The 16132-nt window shown below is 42.2% G+C and overlaps 1 protein-coding gene across 1 annotated transcript; it reads right to left on the minus strand.

Annotated features, from left to right (window-relative positions):
- Positions 1 to 245: 245 nt before the first annotated feature.
- LOC126494805 (protein FAM104A-like) lies at positions 246 to 9097 on the minus strand. The gene is made up of 2 exons (XM_050132220.1): positions 8957 to 9097; positions 246 to 479 (listed from the first exon to the last, which is right to left on the minus strand). Exons 1-2 carry the CDS (start codon positions 9095 to 9097, stop codon positions 246 to 248), a joined length of 375 nt encoding a protein of 124 aa, XP_049988177.1.
- Positions 9098 to 16132: the final 7035 nt, after the last annotated feature.

Consider the following 16132-nt stretch of genomic DNA (forward strand, 5'->3'; position numbering starts at 1 on the left):
GACAAACAAGCCATTCAGTATCAGGAGAAATCCTCATGCTGCTATTTAAACATGAATTGGACACCAGACTTGACAAAAAACACATCAAACTGTCACGAATGACCCTCTGAAATCTCAGTGGTGGGGCAAATCAGCAAGAGTACAAATGCCCATTGACTCTTACTGAAAATACAGACAAAAGCCAAGACTGCTTCGTGGGAATGTCATTGCTTTTTATAAACAAGGGAGGAGGAGCACCCAGGTCATCACATCGGTGATTGTCCTCTCTGCTGTAGGCTGTAGAAATGGGCTTCCTTCAAGATCTGGTTAATGTTGTAGTAAGGACCTTGGCCTTGGCTCAGTGCATAGCCTTCAGGTGCGATCTCGGGGACATTGGAGTACAGTTCAGCATTGTTCTGGTTTAAGCTGCTTTCTGGTACACTTCCTCGTACTGGGATATTGATGCTGCTGTGGTTTCTTTCATTAGCACTGCTTGACAACTGGAAGGAGAAAGACAAAAAAAGGATGGCTGTTATAATACTGTCCTTATTTCCTGTTCAGCTTGAAGAATACTGGCATCACGCTTTACAAAAGGATCCACATTCTATGAAGTGCAAACGCTTGGGTAGCTCCTTCCCTCCTGACAGCAGCGCTATCACACAAACTAGGGTTAATGGCCACCATTTGACAGAACAGGAAAAAGATATTTTACAAACCCAAAGGCGAGTCTTTGGGAATGTATAGAGGGTTCAAATACAGGTTTTCTCGCTCCAAAACCCTTCATATATCCTCTGACCCTGTGGCACCATGCATTTGAAATACCTGAACCAGGGAAGGAAGATTCCAATAGCCAGGATAAAGCACCAATCAATGCTTCAGAATGTGATAGGGATAAACAGGTAAGAAGGAATGCAAGCACAAGTCACAGTGTGGCAAAGAAATGACGAGGAAAGCTCTACTTATACATACATTCACATGTGCACATGTGTATACATACCAATAACAGGATCTTTCCATACCTATCCTGGAAAGTGGACATATCCGCACACCTTTTAACAACAGAAGCAAGATTCCACATGTAGTTTGAAATGATTTTAATATTTGTTAATTACAACTGTAGGCCATCATCCAGCATTTCTGATGATTAACACAGATTTGTCCCCAATAGTGCATTTTGTATAGTTTGCATATGGTGAGTTTGCTCTCAATATTGTCTTTCCTGAAGTAGCTGCACTCTGTCATATTGGTAATATTATGTGGGATCCCACCCAGAGAGCCATATTCTGGGGTTCTGTAAACTAGGGATAAAACTTAGTGGTAGAGTGCTTTTCTCACATGCATGGGAACTTGGGATTCATCTCGTTGGGTACAGGAACACACATTTTGCACACACTCATGAAGTTCTTGCCTCTAATCTTAAGAGTATCAAAGGAGGAGGAGATTATCACAATGACCCTTATGAGATCAGAAATGTTGAATACTATTGGTATCCTATGTCTATAAGGTCATCTTTCCCGATGATAGCTGTAATAATGACAGAAACCAAGAGGTGCCATCATTTTCTGGTCATGTGGAACTGCTCTGTCCACTATATCACCTACAGGTATCCAATGAGTATTTATGCAATGAGATTCATGCACTCAAAGACTGTACATGAGAGACACAGAATTCAGAAGTCAGATGCATCTGTGTGTGAGTAACTATCAAATAGCTACCAATGGATTCAAGGGCTATGCTTGTGAAAAAGGTCAAGAGGAATCCAAAGAAAATATGTCCCTTATAAGGCCTCTAATGTAAAAATTTAGATGTAGCAATTTTACTATATGGCTTGTTTATAAACACGCAAACCCAGGCAATGTATCACATTGGATAAAAACACCCAGTACACACTCTGGTTTCTCTGATTTCCTTTCTTGGTTATTTCATGTGGTCTTGTTTTGTTTTGTGTTTAATGACAGGCAGGGGAATCATCACAAATGGAAGCATTTTACTTTGCACTCTGTGTCAGGAAGATGATAGTATCATACAAAAACTGCATATATTACACTGAGGGGCCCTGGGGTATGGTGACAACAGTGGAGAGCTTGCCTAGCACACAGAATGCACTGGGTTTGAGCCCAGATCAGCATTACATGGGCTGAGCAGTACTCCTATAGAGCGAGGTGGACTGTGGAGAATTAGAATGCTGAGGTTATGATCGTCTTTAGTAACATGGGCAAGTTGTGGTTTACCTGAGTTACCTGAGACCCTGCCTGTGAGAACTCACAGAAAACCTCTCGGTTTCTAATTTCTAGCTGGTGTATAAATTTTTTTCTCAGCTGCATAGTGGCATCACTATTATAGTAATGTTCATTGTAGTTGCACCACTTCAGCATCATGGATATTAACAACCAGAAACCAGTAAAGAGTTTTTATAAGGGAAGTAACTGCCAGGGTGCATGAGCACACACCTGTAATACGAGCACTCAGGAGGCTGAAGAAGGAGGATCTAGAGGACAGTCTGGATTACTTATGAGCACCAGGACAGCCCCGTTATCTATCAAGAAGCTGCCAAAACAAAAACCCAGACAGATGAACATGTAAATACACAAGATAAAAGAAAAAAAATTAAAAAGTATGCCAAAGGAAATTCAACTAATCTAAATGATACGTCATCTATTCATAATCTTCAGACAATATTAGTTCTCTTTTTAGAAAAAGAATGATGTTCTTGATTTCTTATGGGATGCCTATATTTCCCAAGTCCTTTGAATACCATAAAGTGTAGTTAATAAATGTCAACATTACGTATTGGTTGGAAAAATACTAATGTTGTCTTAGATATTTTCCATTGTTGTGAAGAAATGATGACCAAGGCAACTTATAAATGTGAAATGCACAATTTCAGAGGTCAGTCAATGCCCATGACCACCATGGGCAGAGTACATGGCAGCAGGACGGAGGACACGGTGCTGGAACAGGTGCTGAGAGCTTGACATACAACCAGCAGGGAGGGCAGGAGAGACAAAGGGGGAGAGGGACAGAGACAAAAATAGAGATGGGAAGAGTATGTAATGGGGCTTGAAACCACAAAGCCCACACACACATTCTGACATACCTCCTAATTTTTCCCAAGTGGATTTAGGACTGAAGATTGACCATGTGAATATATGAGCCCATTGGGGCTATTCATACTCAAACCATCACATACTTGTACAGTTTGAGATGGGAAACCATTGCTTCTACTTTTGTGATATCTTCACTTTCCATCTAATCTACATCACGTGATTCATAGGCACAACAAAGATTCACTTTGTCAGTAACTGAAAAACAGAGCGCTACCACAATGCAATGAAAATCTATTATGAGATTCAGTTTCTCCTGGCTTCAAAACAAAGATTAGAGAAATAAACTGCAATGCTAGAAAAGAGACCTTGGGAAGAGTGCTCTTATGCTACAATGTGGCAAAGACAGCCTACCCTCAGCTCCCTAGGCAGGTCTTCCACCATCCACAATGGCTATTCATCGAATCAACTGTCCTCCCACTTACAAAGCCTGGACTTTGTAATGTTCTTGCTGTGAGAATGGCCTTGAGGAAATTTTTTTGATTTGGAAATGTTTATAATGCAGGACCAATGGGAAATTTGTCTATTGTGTGATCGGCTTGCCCCTTTGACAGCCCAAACAGCATTCCTAGCAGAGATATTTACACCTTCCTATAATTCAGTTTCAGAGTGAGTTAATTTCTAGGAACATAGAATGCCTGACATATTTCGAGATCTCCAAAATTTAATTGACACATGAAAGACCCTTAGCATGTTCTGACTGCTCCCAGACAAGTATTTTCAGAATGCCCACCCATGTACGAAGGACAATCCATTATGGAAAAAAGGAGAAGATTTATTGGCTCGGAGGGTGGTGCATATCTTTAGTCCCAGCACATGGAAATGAGAGGGACTTGCATCTCTGTGAATCTGATGCCAAGCTGGTCTACACACTGAGATCCAGGATAAGCAGGGCTACACAGTGAAACTCTGCATTGAAAACAAACAAAGAAGAGAACAAAATAGATGGATTGATTTATGTGTCCCTGAGTGTAGTCTATGTGCACCAAGAGTACTTAGGTGCCTGTGCAGGTCACAATAGGGGAATTCATGCTCTTCAGCTGGAGTTACAGGTAGAGAAAAAGCCCACAGTATAGATGTCCAAATTCTGAGAGAGAAGCTACTGGTTCCAACTGCTGACCTGTCTCTCCAGCCACACAAATCCCATGCTTGTTTCTCTGCACTCTCAACACACTGTAACACTTGTTTTGGGCCCACCCCTACAGGTCCATGCACTACATAAATTAAAGGATATTTCAGAAGAATCTATGGAAGAAGATCTCATCATTTAAAGTTTCCAAAGGTTCTAAATAATGATGTGGCCTAGACGCATGGGCAAAAGCAAACTTATACTTTGTGGAAGACCTTAATAAAATCTGCATGTTTTCCTTAGAGTCAAAGAAGCAGTGTGGTCAACAGAGATCAGGAATATGCATGCTATAGAACTGGATAATGCTTCCTAGGGTAAAAAGCAACTGAATTCAGCATTTCTGATCTTCAACTCTGGCTTTTCATCCAATTCTGTTCCTATATACCTCAATGATACTCGTATCTGAATCCCAACAGTATAATGAAATTCACCCTTAATATCCACTGCACCCCAGGAATTACATGATGTTGTTTACTAACCGAAACTGACAAGCCATAAAAAGCCCACTGAAGACTTTAAACTATGAACTCCCAAAAGCTCCTCACATTTACAAGGGCAGACCCTGCTCTACTGATCCCACCAAACACTGTACACTCTTGAGTCAGAAGGCACCCAAGAAAGCAGGCTGTTGGATTACTACCACTTTGCAAATGAACAAGGGAAGGAATGACATTCAAATGGGAAATTCTGGGTGCAGGGAAGGGACTTAATTCAGGCAATCTGAAGACAAAAAGATAAAATTGGGCCAGACATTGAGTTCTAATCTGCATTGTAACTGAAAAATTCCACATCTGATACAAGTCATATGACCTCTTCTGTGTGAAAGGAGTGAGTGGAGTTTGAACAAGGCAAACAAAAGATGACTAGAAAGCCTCATATGTAGAACACATGCTTATCGTCAATCGACAACTCCAGAGTCTAAGGTGAACTTGCATATGAGAATGCTCGCCATACTTTGGCATGCTCCATGGTCAAGAGTTCTTAAAATGTCCACAAGCTATAAGGCCACTTTAGCACAGCTCCCTCACCCCCATACACACCCTTCCAATGAATGTATCTTCTAAGATCACTTCAGAAGGCACCCCCTTTGCTTAGGTTTCACAGCACAACTAAGGACATTTCTTCACCTCAGTGAAAGACTCAGAATCCTCTCATGTCTCCCTCACGATGTTCTGTCTTCCACATTGTACAAGGGAGTCAAGAGTGAGGTACATGGGCCCCTATTTCATTCCTGTTGCTGTGATAAAACACCCTGACCAAAAGCTACTCAGAGATGAATGTTTGCTTTGGCTTATAGATCCAGGGGTTCATCCCTTATTGCAAGAAATCAATGCAGGAACTTGAAAAGCATCTCACATGCAGTCAAGAGCAGAGAAAGACTAAGCACAGGGATCCCTGCTTGCTTGATCTCTTGCTTACAGAGATCCTCTTCATGTATACATTCTAGATGCCTCGCCCAGGGAGTGACACCACTCACAATGGGTTGGGGCTTACTGCATTCACTAACAATTAAGATAACCGCACAGTCATACCCCAACCTCATTAAATCATTCTTCATTAAGACTATTTGAAAGTCAATGAATTGAACTGGAAAAAAATTATACTGAGTAAGGTCACCCCACCTCCAAAAGGACAAACACCACAATTTTTCCCTCCTTTGTGGGTCCTATTTCGCTCCTATGTGGGGCCATTTTGCTTTGTGTGCTTACCTTGAAGTCCTTTTGGGACCCAAGAAACTAGAAACAGGCCCTCGAGTTGGGAGAAGATTGCACAAAGGACGGAAAAGAGCACAATACTGGTAACACCAAAGTAGAGAGCAGAAATCATGGTGTCAGAATGGCTCAAGCAGCTTGTGGAATGATGGGAATTGGAATAGGAGGGGTGTGTGTAAGGGTTAACCAAAATGAAGTGTGCAGAAAGAAGCTACATGAGGACCGATGACGACCTTAGACCCCGAGTACAATAAATAAGAGGAGGTGGTGGAAGACATGATATGAGAGAATGTGAGGGACAGACTGTGGGTGGAGAAGTGAAGTGAGAATAGGGGAAGGGAGTGGAGAGGACAGGATGTGGACAGCTAAGGAAAATTCAGGGTGTATGAAGAAGCTTTGTAAAATGCACTAGATGATAAACGAGGCGCCACAAATACATGTGCTCAACCAAGCTCATAGCGTACATGCAATTTTTAATGTTTCATTTATCCTATGTCCATTGGTGTTTTGCCTGAACGTTGATCTATGTTATCCTATGTTCATTAGAGTTTTGCCTCCATGTATGTCTGTGTGAATAGACAGCATGAAGGAATACTGTGGAATTTGGGTATGAAAATAACTCAAACATCTGGGCCTTCCCAGGATAGGAACAACCAGAGAGGTGCCATAAACGGGGTGCTCATAAATGCATAAGCATTGCCAGAACATAAAGTAGTAAGTAGAAAGTAGTAGTGGTAAGTACGTCTGTGTGAATACATCAGATGCCTTGAATCCGGAGTTACAGACAGGTGTGAGCTGCCACGTGGTGCTGGGAATTGAACCCATGTCTCCTGGAAAAGCAGACAGTACTCTTAACATCTGAGCCATCTCTTCAGACCCCATACACACTATTTTTAACAAGGATACTACCTGTGGGTGAACAATGTTATTCCCTGAAGCCATAGGTCATTAAGTAAAAATCTCAGCCCTGCACACAGATTACCTCCCTATTGTCCAGCAGGCCTCAGAGGTGACCAAACTGGAAAGGCAATTGCCACTGCTATCAGTTGCCCAGCAGAACAAGCCAGTAGGCGCCTGTGGCTGAGATACTATACACTTTTGTTACAGGTCGTAGGGAAGTCAGTCTTGAACTCACCTGGAAATCTCCCAGCTGGCTACTGTTCACAGTACCCAGAAGGTGTTATGATGGCTGTCATGAGGGAAAGGATGTAAGTGATCTTACCCATTGCTGGACCCAGAACAATACAATACGGGCTTGCAAGGCATGATGAGCCCACTCATGTAATGACTGCAGTTCTGTTCCTGCACCTAACCAATTCTTGTCCTGATTGAATCTGAAGCCTGTTACACATGAATGAGGGTATGCCTGGTGCTATAAACATTGTCAAAATATATTATTGGTGAACCGATACTTCCTTCAAAGTGCTGGGGGAGGATTTACTGTCATTCTGCTAAATGATCATGTGGTTAAACTGCCTTCTAAATATTCATGTTTGCTTGCCTAGGTCTGCACTGCTCTCAACACTGGTTTGAGAAGCTTCTAGTTGCAATGAGTAGTCATCAGTGCAGAGACATGTTATGTTTGGAAGGGCTGGCCTTGAGCAACAGTGAGTGCTCAGCCACAGACGGGACATCTACATCCACGAGGTGCAGGGAGAGACTGCAGGTGAAGGTGATAAAGAAATATCATACTATGCACGTGAAGGTAACCAAGAAACTTCAAAGAATTCAAAAGAGTATTAAAAAGAGATCTCTTTTTCGGGTGCTTGCAAGTCCTGTCAGGCTGTCAGGTAAACCAACCACCACAGCCCACAAACTGCTAGCACCAGAAAGAAATATAACAGGTTACCAAACATTCCAGCAGACAGCTTCTCTTACCCTGCCTACAACACTGGTGTCACAAAGAGCTATAGTCCTGAGTTGAACACACGAAGGGTGTACAGAAGCCTAACCTGAGTACGTGTGAGGCCCATAATGCACTTTTCTCAATTGTCTGTCTGCTGTTTTCTTGGAACGTGAGCATCAGGTCCCATGTGATGGATAGCAGAGTAAAAGCCTGGGACCTGCACTAGTAATCCACATGCTCTCCTTGAGTCTCCAGTTCTTGTTTTACTCCCTTATCAGGAGAACACTGTGAAGCCATTGTTCTCTATCAGGAAGACAGACATGTACAGAAGCTTTCGTCTTTATGTTTGCACTACTGTATCCCATACCTTAGAACCAGGGAGCAGATTTACATGAAAACATCGAAAGATGCTAACCTTGGTTATAAAGGCAGTTTTCACATTTAGGTGACCATATGCAGCAGAAACGTCAATGGGTCAAGAACTCTACTTGCTTGACTCAGGTAGATCTAGGTACATTTTATCCAAAACCTACCTGTGTCTGTCCCAGGGGAATGGCACGCTTTGACAAGTCTTTCATCTCTTGCTTGAGAAAGGTAAAAGTCAGCCATACTTACTCATTGCCTGATGAGAGCAGCCCAGAAAACCTTTACAATGCCCCCTCCTCTCTTATGCTTCCATTCAAACCATGCTGTGTTACCCCTTACTGGGTGTTAAAGTTAAGACTGTGGAAGTTGAAACGCCAGCTCTTCGGCATAAGCATCCCTAAGCTCTCCCACGTCCCTTCACACAACCCCACTTTGCTTTTTGTTTTTTCGGGGAGAAAGCAAGAAGAGCATTGCAGCTAGTAGCCCGCCACTCTGTTCTTCAAGTTTATGTCTTTCCTAACCATAGAAGGTGGGGTTCAATTCTCCCTCCCTATTTGCAAGGTGAGGGAATTTCTGGAACCCCATCCTCCATTTTGGGCTTGGGAAAACATCTCTGTGGGTCCTGTCTCTGTCCTGCTGTGCAGTAAAGCTATGGTTATGACAATACTTAAAATCCTGCTCTGCCTCAATAGCATTGCAGCCACAAAGAAGACTTTCATGAGTGTGTCTGGAGGGTTCTCTTGCCAACATGGAGATGGAAATGAATGCCACAGAGTGGGCAATGAGTCAACTGGAGAAGCTGTGTGGTCATCGCTCCTACCTCTATAGCGCGAGGGTCCTGGGAGGCCTGGTCCTTCTTATTCCTCTTTGGATGAGGGTCATCTCGGTGGTCCTGCTCGTTGTCATCTCTTTTTCTTTTCCTGAAAATAGTTTTCAGAAGGAGAGGAAAACCTGTCGTCATTCAGGATTGATCTTTTGGGTGCTTAACTTTCAGCCCTGTGCCAATACCCAAATCTGCAGCCTTGTCTAGGGTTATAACAGTCAGAGCTGCTCTGATGGATTCAGAGTCTGCAGGTAGATGGCACTAGGCAGTGGAGCAAACACATCAAACAGGAATCCTAGGTGTGCCTGAAACCCAAGTTCAAGTTCCCTAAATCAGAATCTTAATTTAAACCACTGCTTGGGACCAAAAACATAAAGAGTTTTATGATCAAACATTCGAACTCTACCTTTCCAGGGTCATTTTCTTTATCCTCTGAAATAATCGCCCCAAGTTAGATGATTTTAAGCCCTGCCATAGGGCAAATCAAGATACGTGAGCCTTCTTTCCCTGTTTACTCTCGTGTTCTTTCTGCCTGTGACTAGGAACAGACATGTTCTGTGTACTGTCAGATCATTCCTGTTGCTATACCAACAAGTATGATGTCACTGTAGCTAGTTGACTTATCTTCCACCATGACACTCTGGCTGATGACTTCCCTGAAACTGTCTAAAAGTATTTTCATCCTTCATTTTCTTATATCTTCCCCCATGCCTTCTTTCCACAAATAATTAGTTTGTGATATTTGACAGTATTATTCTTGAATATTTTTTATATGTCATTATAGAGATATTCTTGATCACTTACTATATTAAAGATAGCTGGTAAGATTTTAGACATATATTTGTCTGAGTTTACTTATTTTTCCATAGTTTTTAATCCTGATTTAGTGTCTGAGAGAATTCTTGATGGTCAGATATCATACTTAGTTTAAAGTCTTATCAATTAAACTGTCTACAGAAATGAAGCTGAATATATCAAGCAGAGGGTATATCCAGACAAAGAAGTGTTAACACACATAATGGGCTGGATCTATTGCCAGTGACTTTTGCAAATGTTTTCTAATTTATCTCCTTAGAATAAGTTAAAGTGGGAAATTAATTGCATCAGAGGCAATGCCGAAGATGTTGCATTTGATAGTTAATGTAAAGATTTTCTTTAATGGAGAAATGCTCTGAAAGTGATAAAAAATAATGAAATATTGCATGTCTAAATCAAATAGTATCATCATGATACAGTTGCTATATGATTAAAATTATTCAAGAGATTCATATGCTATGTTATTTTGTAAAAACAAAAGTACTTAGCCTGTGTATGAACTTCCTCAGGTATTTGTGCAAAACAGACCCATTTTACATAGTTTTAGCCACATGTCAAAAATGAAAGAATTTTGCAATCTGTTAAATTCTCCAAGCATAAGCTTTCCTGTGAGTAATCATGTCCTCAAACACAAGAATATAATCCTAAATTAGTGTATTGTTCAATATATTTTAAAAAATTTGAAATTACAGTTATTCATATCTCTGTGTGCACATACATGGTATGGCCTGTGTGTGGTGGCTGGAAGGAAATTCATTGTAGCTTCTTCTTCCCTGATTCCACACAGAATCTGACTGAAAACACGTCATTAGGCTCAGTGTCAATGGCCTTTAGCCACGTTTTATCATTCAATAATTTCACACGTGTATAGAATTTGCGTTGATCAATCCCATCATGAAATTGCTGTTCTTCCCCTCCTGCCATATTTCCCTCCCAACTACATGTAATTTTTAACTTCCTTGTAAGACCGTGTAATGCTGCCTGTATGTGCAGGGCTTTAAGAATGTCTATTGGTGCATGGGTCACTTCTCAGGATCCAAATCCCTTAAAAAGCTGGGTTCTTCCCCAATAACCATCACTTGCTAAGAGCTCCTCAGCTAGGCTTGTAAATTCATGAGCTGCTTCCTAATCCATGCTAAGCTTTGCCTGGTTTGATCTTGTGTGTGTGTTGTGCATGTGGGCACAGCTGCCATGGAATTCATGTGGTAACAGTGCTATCATGTCCTGCAAATGGAATTTCCTGACAAACATCCACCACTCCTGACTTTTACAATTGTTCCTTCCCTTCTTCCCTGATGGTCCCTGAGACTTGGAATGGACAGATTCATGCTTTAGATGACCCAGTCTGTGGCCTTGGGGGCCTCCAAGTCTCTTATTCTTTGACCATTAGAGGTTCCGGTGTTAATTGCCATCTACTTCAAATGGTGGCTTTCTTGTGAGTGTTGAGAGAAGAACTAATGTATGGATATAAAGAAATGTTAGGGGGAAGTTTAATATAGTTTCCATTAAACAGAATAATAGTACTAAATTCTCTTTAATGCTTAATAATCCAGAGACTCTTGGCTGCCAACACTTTTGCTGGAGACTTATTCCTCAAGGATTTAAAGCCCAGTGTCTGAGGGACATTTGAGCCTTAAAATCCTTGATTTCCAGCAGCGACATGGAGCAGAAATAGGGAGCACTCCCAAGTTTTACATTTCTTCCTTAGAATGCTCAGGTCCTTGAGCCGAACATCCAGGCTCGAGGGTCTACAGTGGTGGGGTCCTTGGTCCCTGACAGGGGTTCTTGTCACAAGTGCAAGACCTAGAATGCCGAGGCCTTTGGCCCCAGAGTCCTCAAACACTTCCAGGGTGGTAGATCCCACCATTTTCCATCCCTGGATCCTCACTGCCTTCTGTCTTTCTTCAGTATCAGTGCTCTGCCTCCTCTGTCTTTCTGTGGTTCCTTGTTCCATCCTCTCCTCCTGCTCCCCATCATTTCTGCCTCAGCCTGTGTGGCCCAAGAACTCTTCCACTGCCCCTTGCTGTCCCTGGTGCTACAACAAGGGCTGCTGCCTCTGCAGGGACAGCAGGTGATGCTCTATGAGCTGCTGTCTCGGGTGCCACCTCCTCTTCAAGCTACCAGCTTAGCCCAGGGTGTCATGAAAAAAACAAAACCCCAGACCCCAAACTGGCAAGAACAGACCACAAGGGATGTTCTTCTAATGGACCTAACATTACAACAGCAGAGGGCAAGCTGACCCAGAAAGAGAAGAAAGCTGCCAGCTCATACAGCAGTAATGGGGTGCAGCAAATATCTTTGCATCAGTGACTTCACAACCCTTCATGCTATTGGAATATTGTGAACTGCACCAGTGGCAGCCATCCCGCTGGGCCACCAGGGCAAGTGTTGCCCTCTGACCTGGGTGAAATGGCTGTAGAGCCTTCTGAGGTGTATACCCTGGGATGCGATGCCAAAATGCAAACCCTGACATAAACCTCTAAGTTATTTGCAAACACCCTGGCAGGTAGAGCTCCTTCTGGAACTGGAGCTGGAATCCATATATTCTTGCATTGCAGTCTGCTCAAGGCATCTGTGGACTTTTCCAAGTCACCAGGGTACAACCAAGGCATTTTGTTTGGCTTCTAAATGGGAACTGCATAAGGCGGGCAAGGAACAAGCAGACAGATGCCCTGTGACGAATGTGAGGATTGTTGGGCTGTTTCAACTTGTGACCCTCTATCTAAACAACTCTGTTTCAAGTATGAGTGTCGGCCAGCCAGGCAGGCTGGAAGGTCCCCACAAGGAAGTGCAGGGTACCTTCAACTTCTGCTTCAGTGTCTTTTGTATTCCACTCCACCCTGCCCTGCCCCCACATTTGCCCTTTAGTCTGCAGTGTCCTTGGACTACCAGGCTTCCCTGTTTCAGTGCTGAGGAGTTCCATCCAGACTGGTGAGTGAGTGCAATCCAGACTGGTGAGTGAGTGCAATCCAGACTGTCCTAGAAGGGAGCATAGCTCCCCCTAACTCCTGCTGCAGGGGCTTCTTTGTTACACAGAACCCTGCCTCCCCCAAGCCTGCCCTATTGTCTGCAAGGTCCTTGGCCCAGGAACAGTTCCTGCTCCTGCACCAAGGCTATCCATCCAGATGGGTGAGTGTCTGCCTGCCAGGCAGGGCAGAAGGACCCCTCAAGTGAGTGCAGGATACCTTCAGCTTCCTCTGCATGGTCTTCTGTGTTCCACATAACATTGCCCTTCCCCCACATTCGCCCTTTTGTTTGCAGGGTCCTTGAACTACCACGAGACAAGGTTTCTGTGCAGAGGAGTTCCATCCAGACAAAAACAGTACCTGCTCCTGCACTGAGGAAATCCACCCAGAGAGTCACTCATAGCAAATATTGGACCAAGACACCAAGACTCTCCTGGTTCCATTTGAAGTAAGATATGGGCAGGTGCCAATGCAAGAATTCCTCCAACAACCTGAAAGGAAACATGACATCACCAGAATCCGGGATCCCGAAACAAGCAGAATTGAACAACCTACTCCAGAAGAAATAGAAGAAATTGACATTAAATGGAACATTAAGAAAATAATAGAGGACCTTAAACAGGAGTACCATATGCCAAAATTAAATCAAGACCAGGTAAAAGTTTAAATAGACCTATAAGTCGTGAGGAAGTAGAAGCTGTCATCAGAAACCTCCCTACCAAAAAAAGCCCTGGACCAGATGGTTTCAATGCAGAATTCTACCAGAACTTCCAAGATGAGCTAATACCTATACTACTCAATGTGTTTCACAAAATAGAAACAGAAGAGTCATTGCCAATCTCCTGTTTTGAAGCTACAGTCACCCTGATACCAAAACCACACAAAGACTTAACCACGAAAGAGAATTACAGGCCAATCTCACTCATGAACATCAATGCAAAAATTCTCAATAAAATACTGGCAAACCGAATCCAAGAACACATACAAAAAATTATATATTTTGATCAAGGAGGCTTCATCCTAGAGAGGCAGGGATGGTTCAACATGCGAAAATCTATCAATGTAATCCATCACATAAATAAACTGAAGGAAAAAATCTATATTATCATTTCATTAGATGCTGAAAAAGCATTTGACAAAATTCAACACCCCTTTATGATAAAGGTCTTGGAGAGAATAGGGATACAAGGTTCATTCCTAAATATAATAAAAGCAATATACAGCAAGCTGGCAGCTAAAATTAAATCAAATGGAGAGAAACTCAAAGCCATCCCACTAAAATCAGGAACAAGGCAAGGCTGTCCACTCTCTCCATACCTCTTCAATATAGTGCTTGAAGTTCTAGCAATAGCAATAAGACAGCATAAGGAGATCAAGGGGATTCGAATTGCAAAGGAAAAAGTCAAACTTTCATTATTTGCAGATGATATGATAGTGTACATAAGCGACCCCCAAAATTCTACCAAAGAATTTCTACAGCTAATAAACACCTTCAGTAATGTGGCAGGATACAAGATCAACTCCAGAAAATCAGTTGCCCTCCTATACACAAAGGATAAAGAAGCAGAGAGGGAAATCAGAGAAGCTTCACCTTTCATGATAGTCACAAACAGCATAAAATATCTCGGGGTAACTCTAACCAAGGAAGTGAAAGACCTATTTGACAAGAACTTTAAAGCACTGAAGAAAGAAATTGAAGAGCATACCAGAAAATGGAAGGATCTCCCTTGCCCTTGGATTGGGAGGATCAACAAAGTAAAAATGGCAATTCTACCAAAGGCAATTTATAGATTCAATGCAATCCCCATCAAGGTCCCATCAAAATTCTTCACAGATCTTGAGAGGACAAAAATCAACTTTATATGGAAAAACAAAGAACCCAGTATAGCCAAAACAATCTTATACAATTGTTGTAATAATAGGAACGGCAGGGCTGTGTCCCTGGCATCCGGCCGCCCACACGGCTAGCTTATGCCCCGAAATAATTACACGGAAAATGTATTATTTTAAACACTGCCTGGCCCAGTAGTTTCGGCTTCTTATTGGCTAACTCTTACATATCGACCTAACCCATTTCTAATAATCTATGTTGCACCACGAGGTGCGCTTACTAGGAAAGATCTTAACCTGTGTCTGTCTGGAGTGGGAGAACCATGGCGACTGCCTGATTCAGCTTCTTTCTCCCAGCAATCTGTTCTGTCTACTCTGCCTACCTAATTTTCTGTCCTATGAGGGCCAAGGCAGTTTCTTTATTGCTTAACCAATGAAATCAACAGATTGATATATGACACTCCCTCATCATACAATAAAGGAACTTCTGGAGGCATTACCATCCCTGACTTCAAACTCTATTTCAGAACTACAGTATTGAAAACAGCTTGGTATTGGCAAAAAACAGAGAAGTCAACCATTGGAATCGAGTAGAAGACCCAGATATTAACCCACAAACCTATGAAGATGTGATTTTTTACAAAGGAACGAAAAGTATACAATGGAATAAAGAAAACATCTTCAACAAATGGTGTTGGCATAACTGGATGTCAACATGTAAAAGAGTGAAAATAGATCCAAATCTATCACCATGCACAAAACTCAAGTCCAAATGTATTAAAGACCTCAATATCAATCTGAGCACACTGAACCTGATAGAAGAGAAAGTAGGAAGTACTCTACAACAAAAGGGTACAGGAGACCACTTCTTACATATAAACCCAGTAGCACAGACAATAAGTGCAACATTGAACAAATGGTACCTCCTATAACTGAGATGCATCTGTAAAGTAAAGGACACTGTCACTAAGACAAAAAGGCAACCTACTGATTGGGAGAAGATCTTCACCAACCCCGCAACAGACAAAGGTCTGATTTCCAAAATATATAAAGAACTCAAGAAACTCGACTTTAAAATGCTAATTAACCCAATTAAAAATGGGGAACAGATCTGAACAGAGAATTCTCAACAGAAGAAGTTCAAATGGCCCAAAGACACTTAAGGTCATGCTCAACCTCCTTAGCGATCAGGAAAATGCAAATAAAAACAACTTTGAGATACCATCTTATACCTGTCAGAATGGCTAAAATCAAAAACACCAATGATAGCCTTTGCTGGAGAGGATGTGGAGTAAGAGGAACACTCATTCATTGCTGGTGGGAATGCAAACTTGTGCAACCACTTTGGAAATCAGTGTGGCAGTTTCTCAGGAAATTTGGGATCAACCTACCCCAGGACCCAGCAATACCACTCTTGTGAATATACCCAAGAGATGCCCTATCACACTACAAAAGTATTTGTTCAATTATGTTCATAGCAGCATTATTTGTAATAGCCAGAACCTGGAAACAACCTAGATGCCCTTCCAAGGAAGAATGGATGAAGAAAGTGTGGAATAAT

The sequence above is a fragment of the Alexandromys fortis genome, unplaced genomic scaffold, assembly GCF_014885135.2.
Source record: "Alexandromys fortis isolate MF-2015 unplaced genomic scaffold, M_Fortis_MF-2015_v1.1 scaffold_403, whole genome shotgun sequence".
In the NCBI taxonomy this organism is placed as follows: domain Eukaryota; kingdom Metazoa; phylum Chordata; class Mammalia; order Rodentia; family Cricetidae; genus Alexandromys; species Alexandromys fortis.

What these genes read in the sequence shown, in the direction of transcription:
- LOC126494805 (XM_050132220.1), bottom strand. Translation starts at nt 9,097, where the DNA reads ATGACGACAGGTTTTCCTCTCCTTCTGAAAACTATTTTCAGGAAAAGA. An exon ending in AGGACCCTCGCGCTATAGAG is followed by an intron (nt 480 to 8,956) that starts GTAGGAGCGATG and finishes TTCTCCTTCCAG; the next exon opens with TTGTCAAGCAGTGCTAATGA.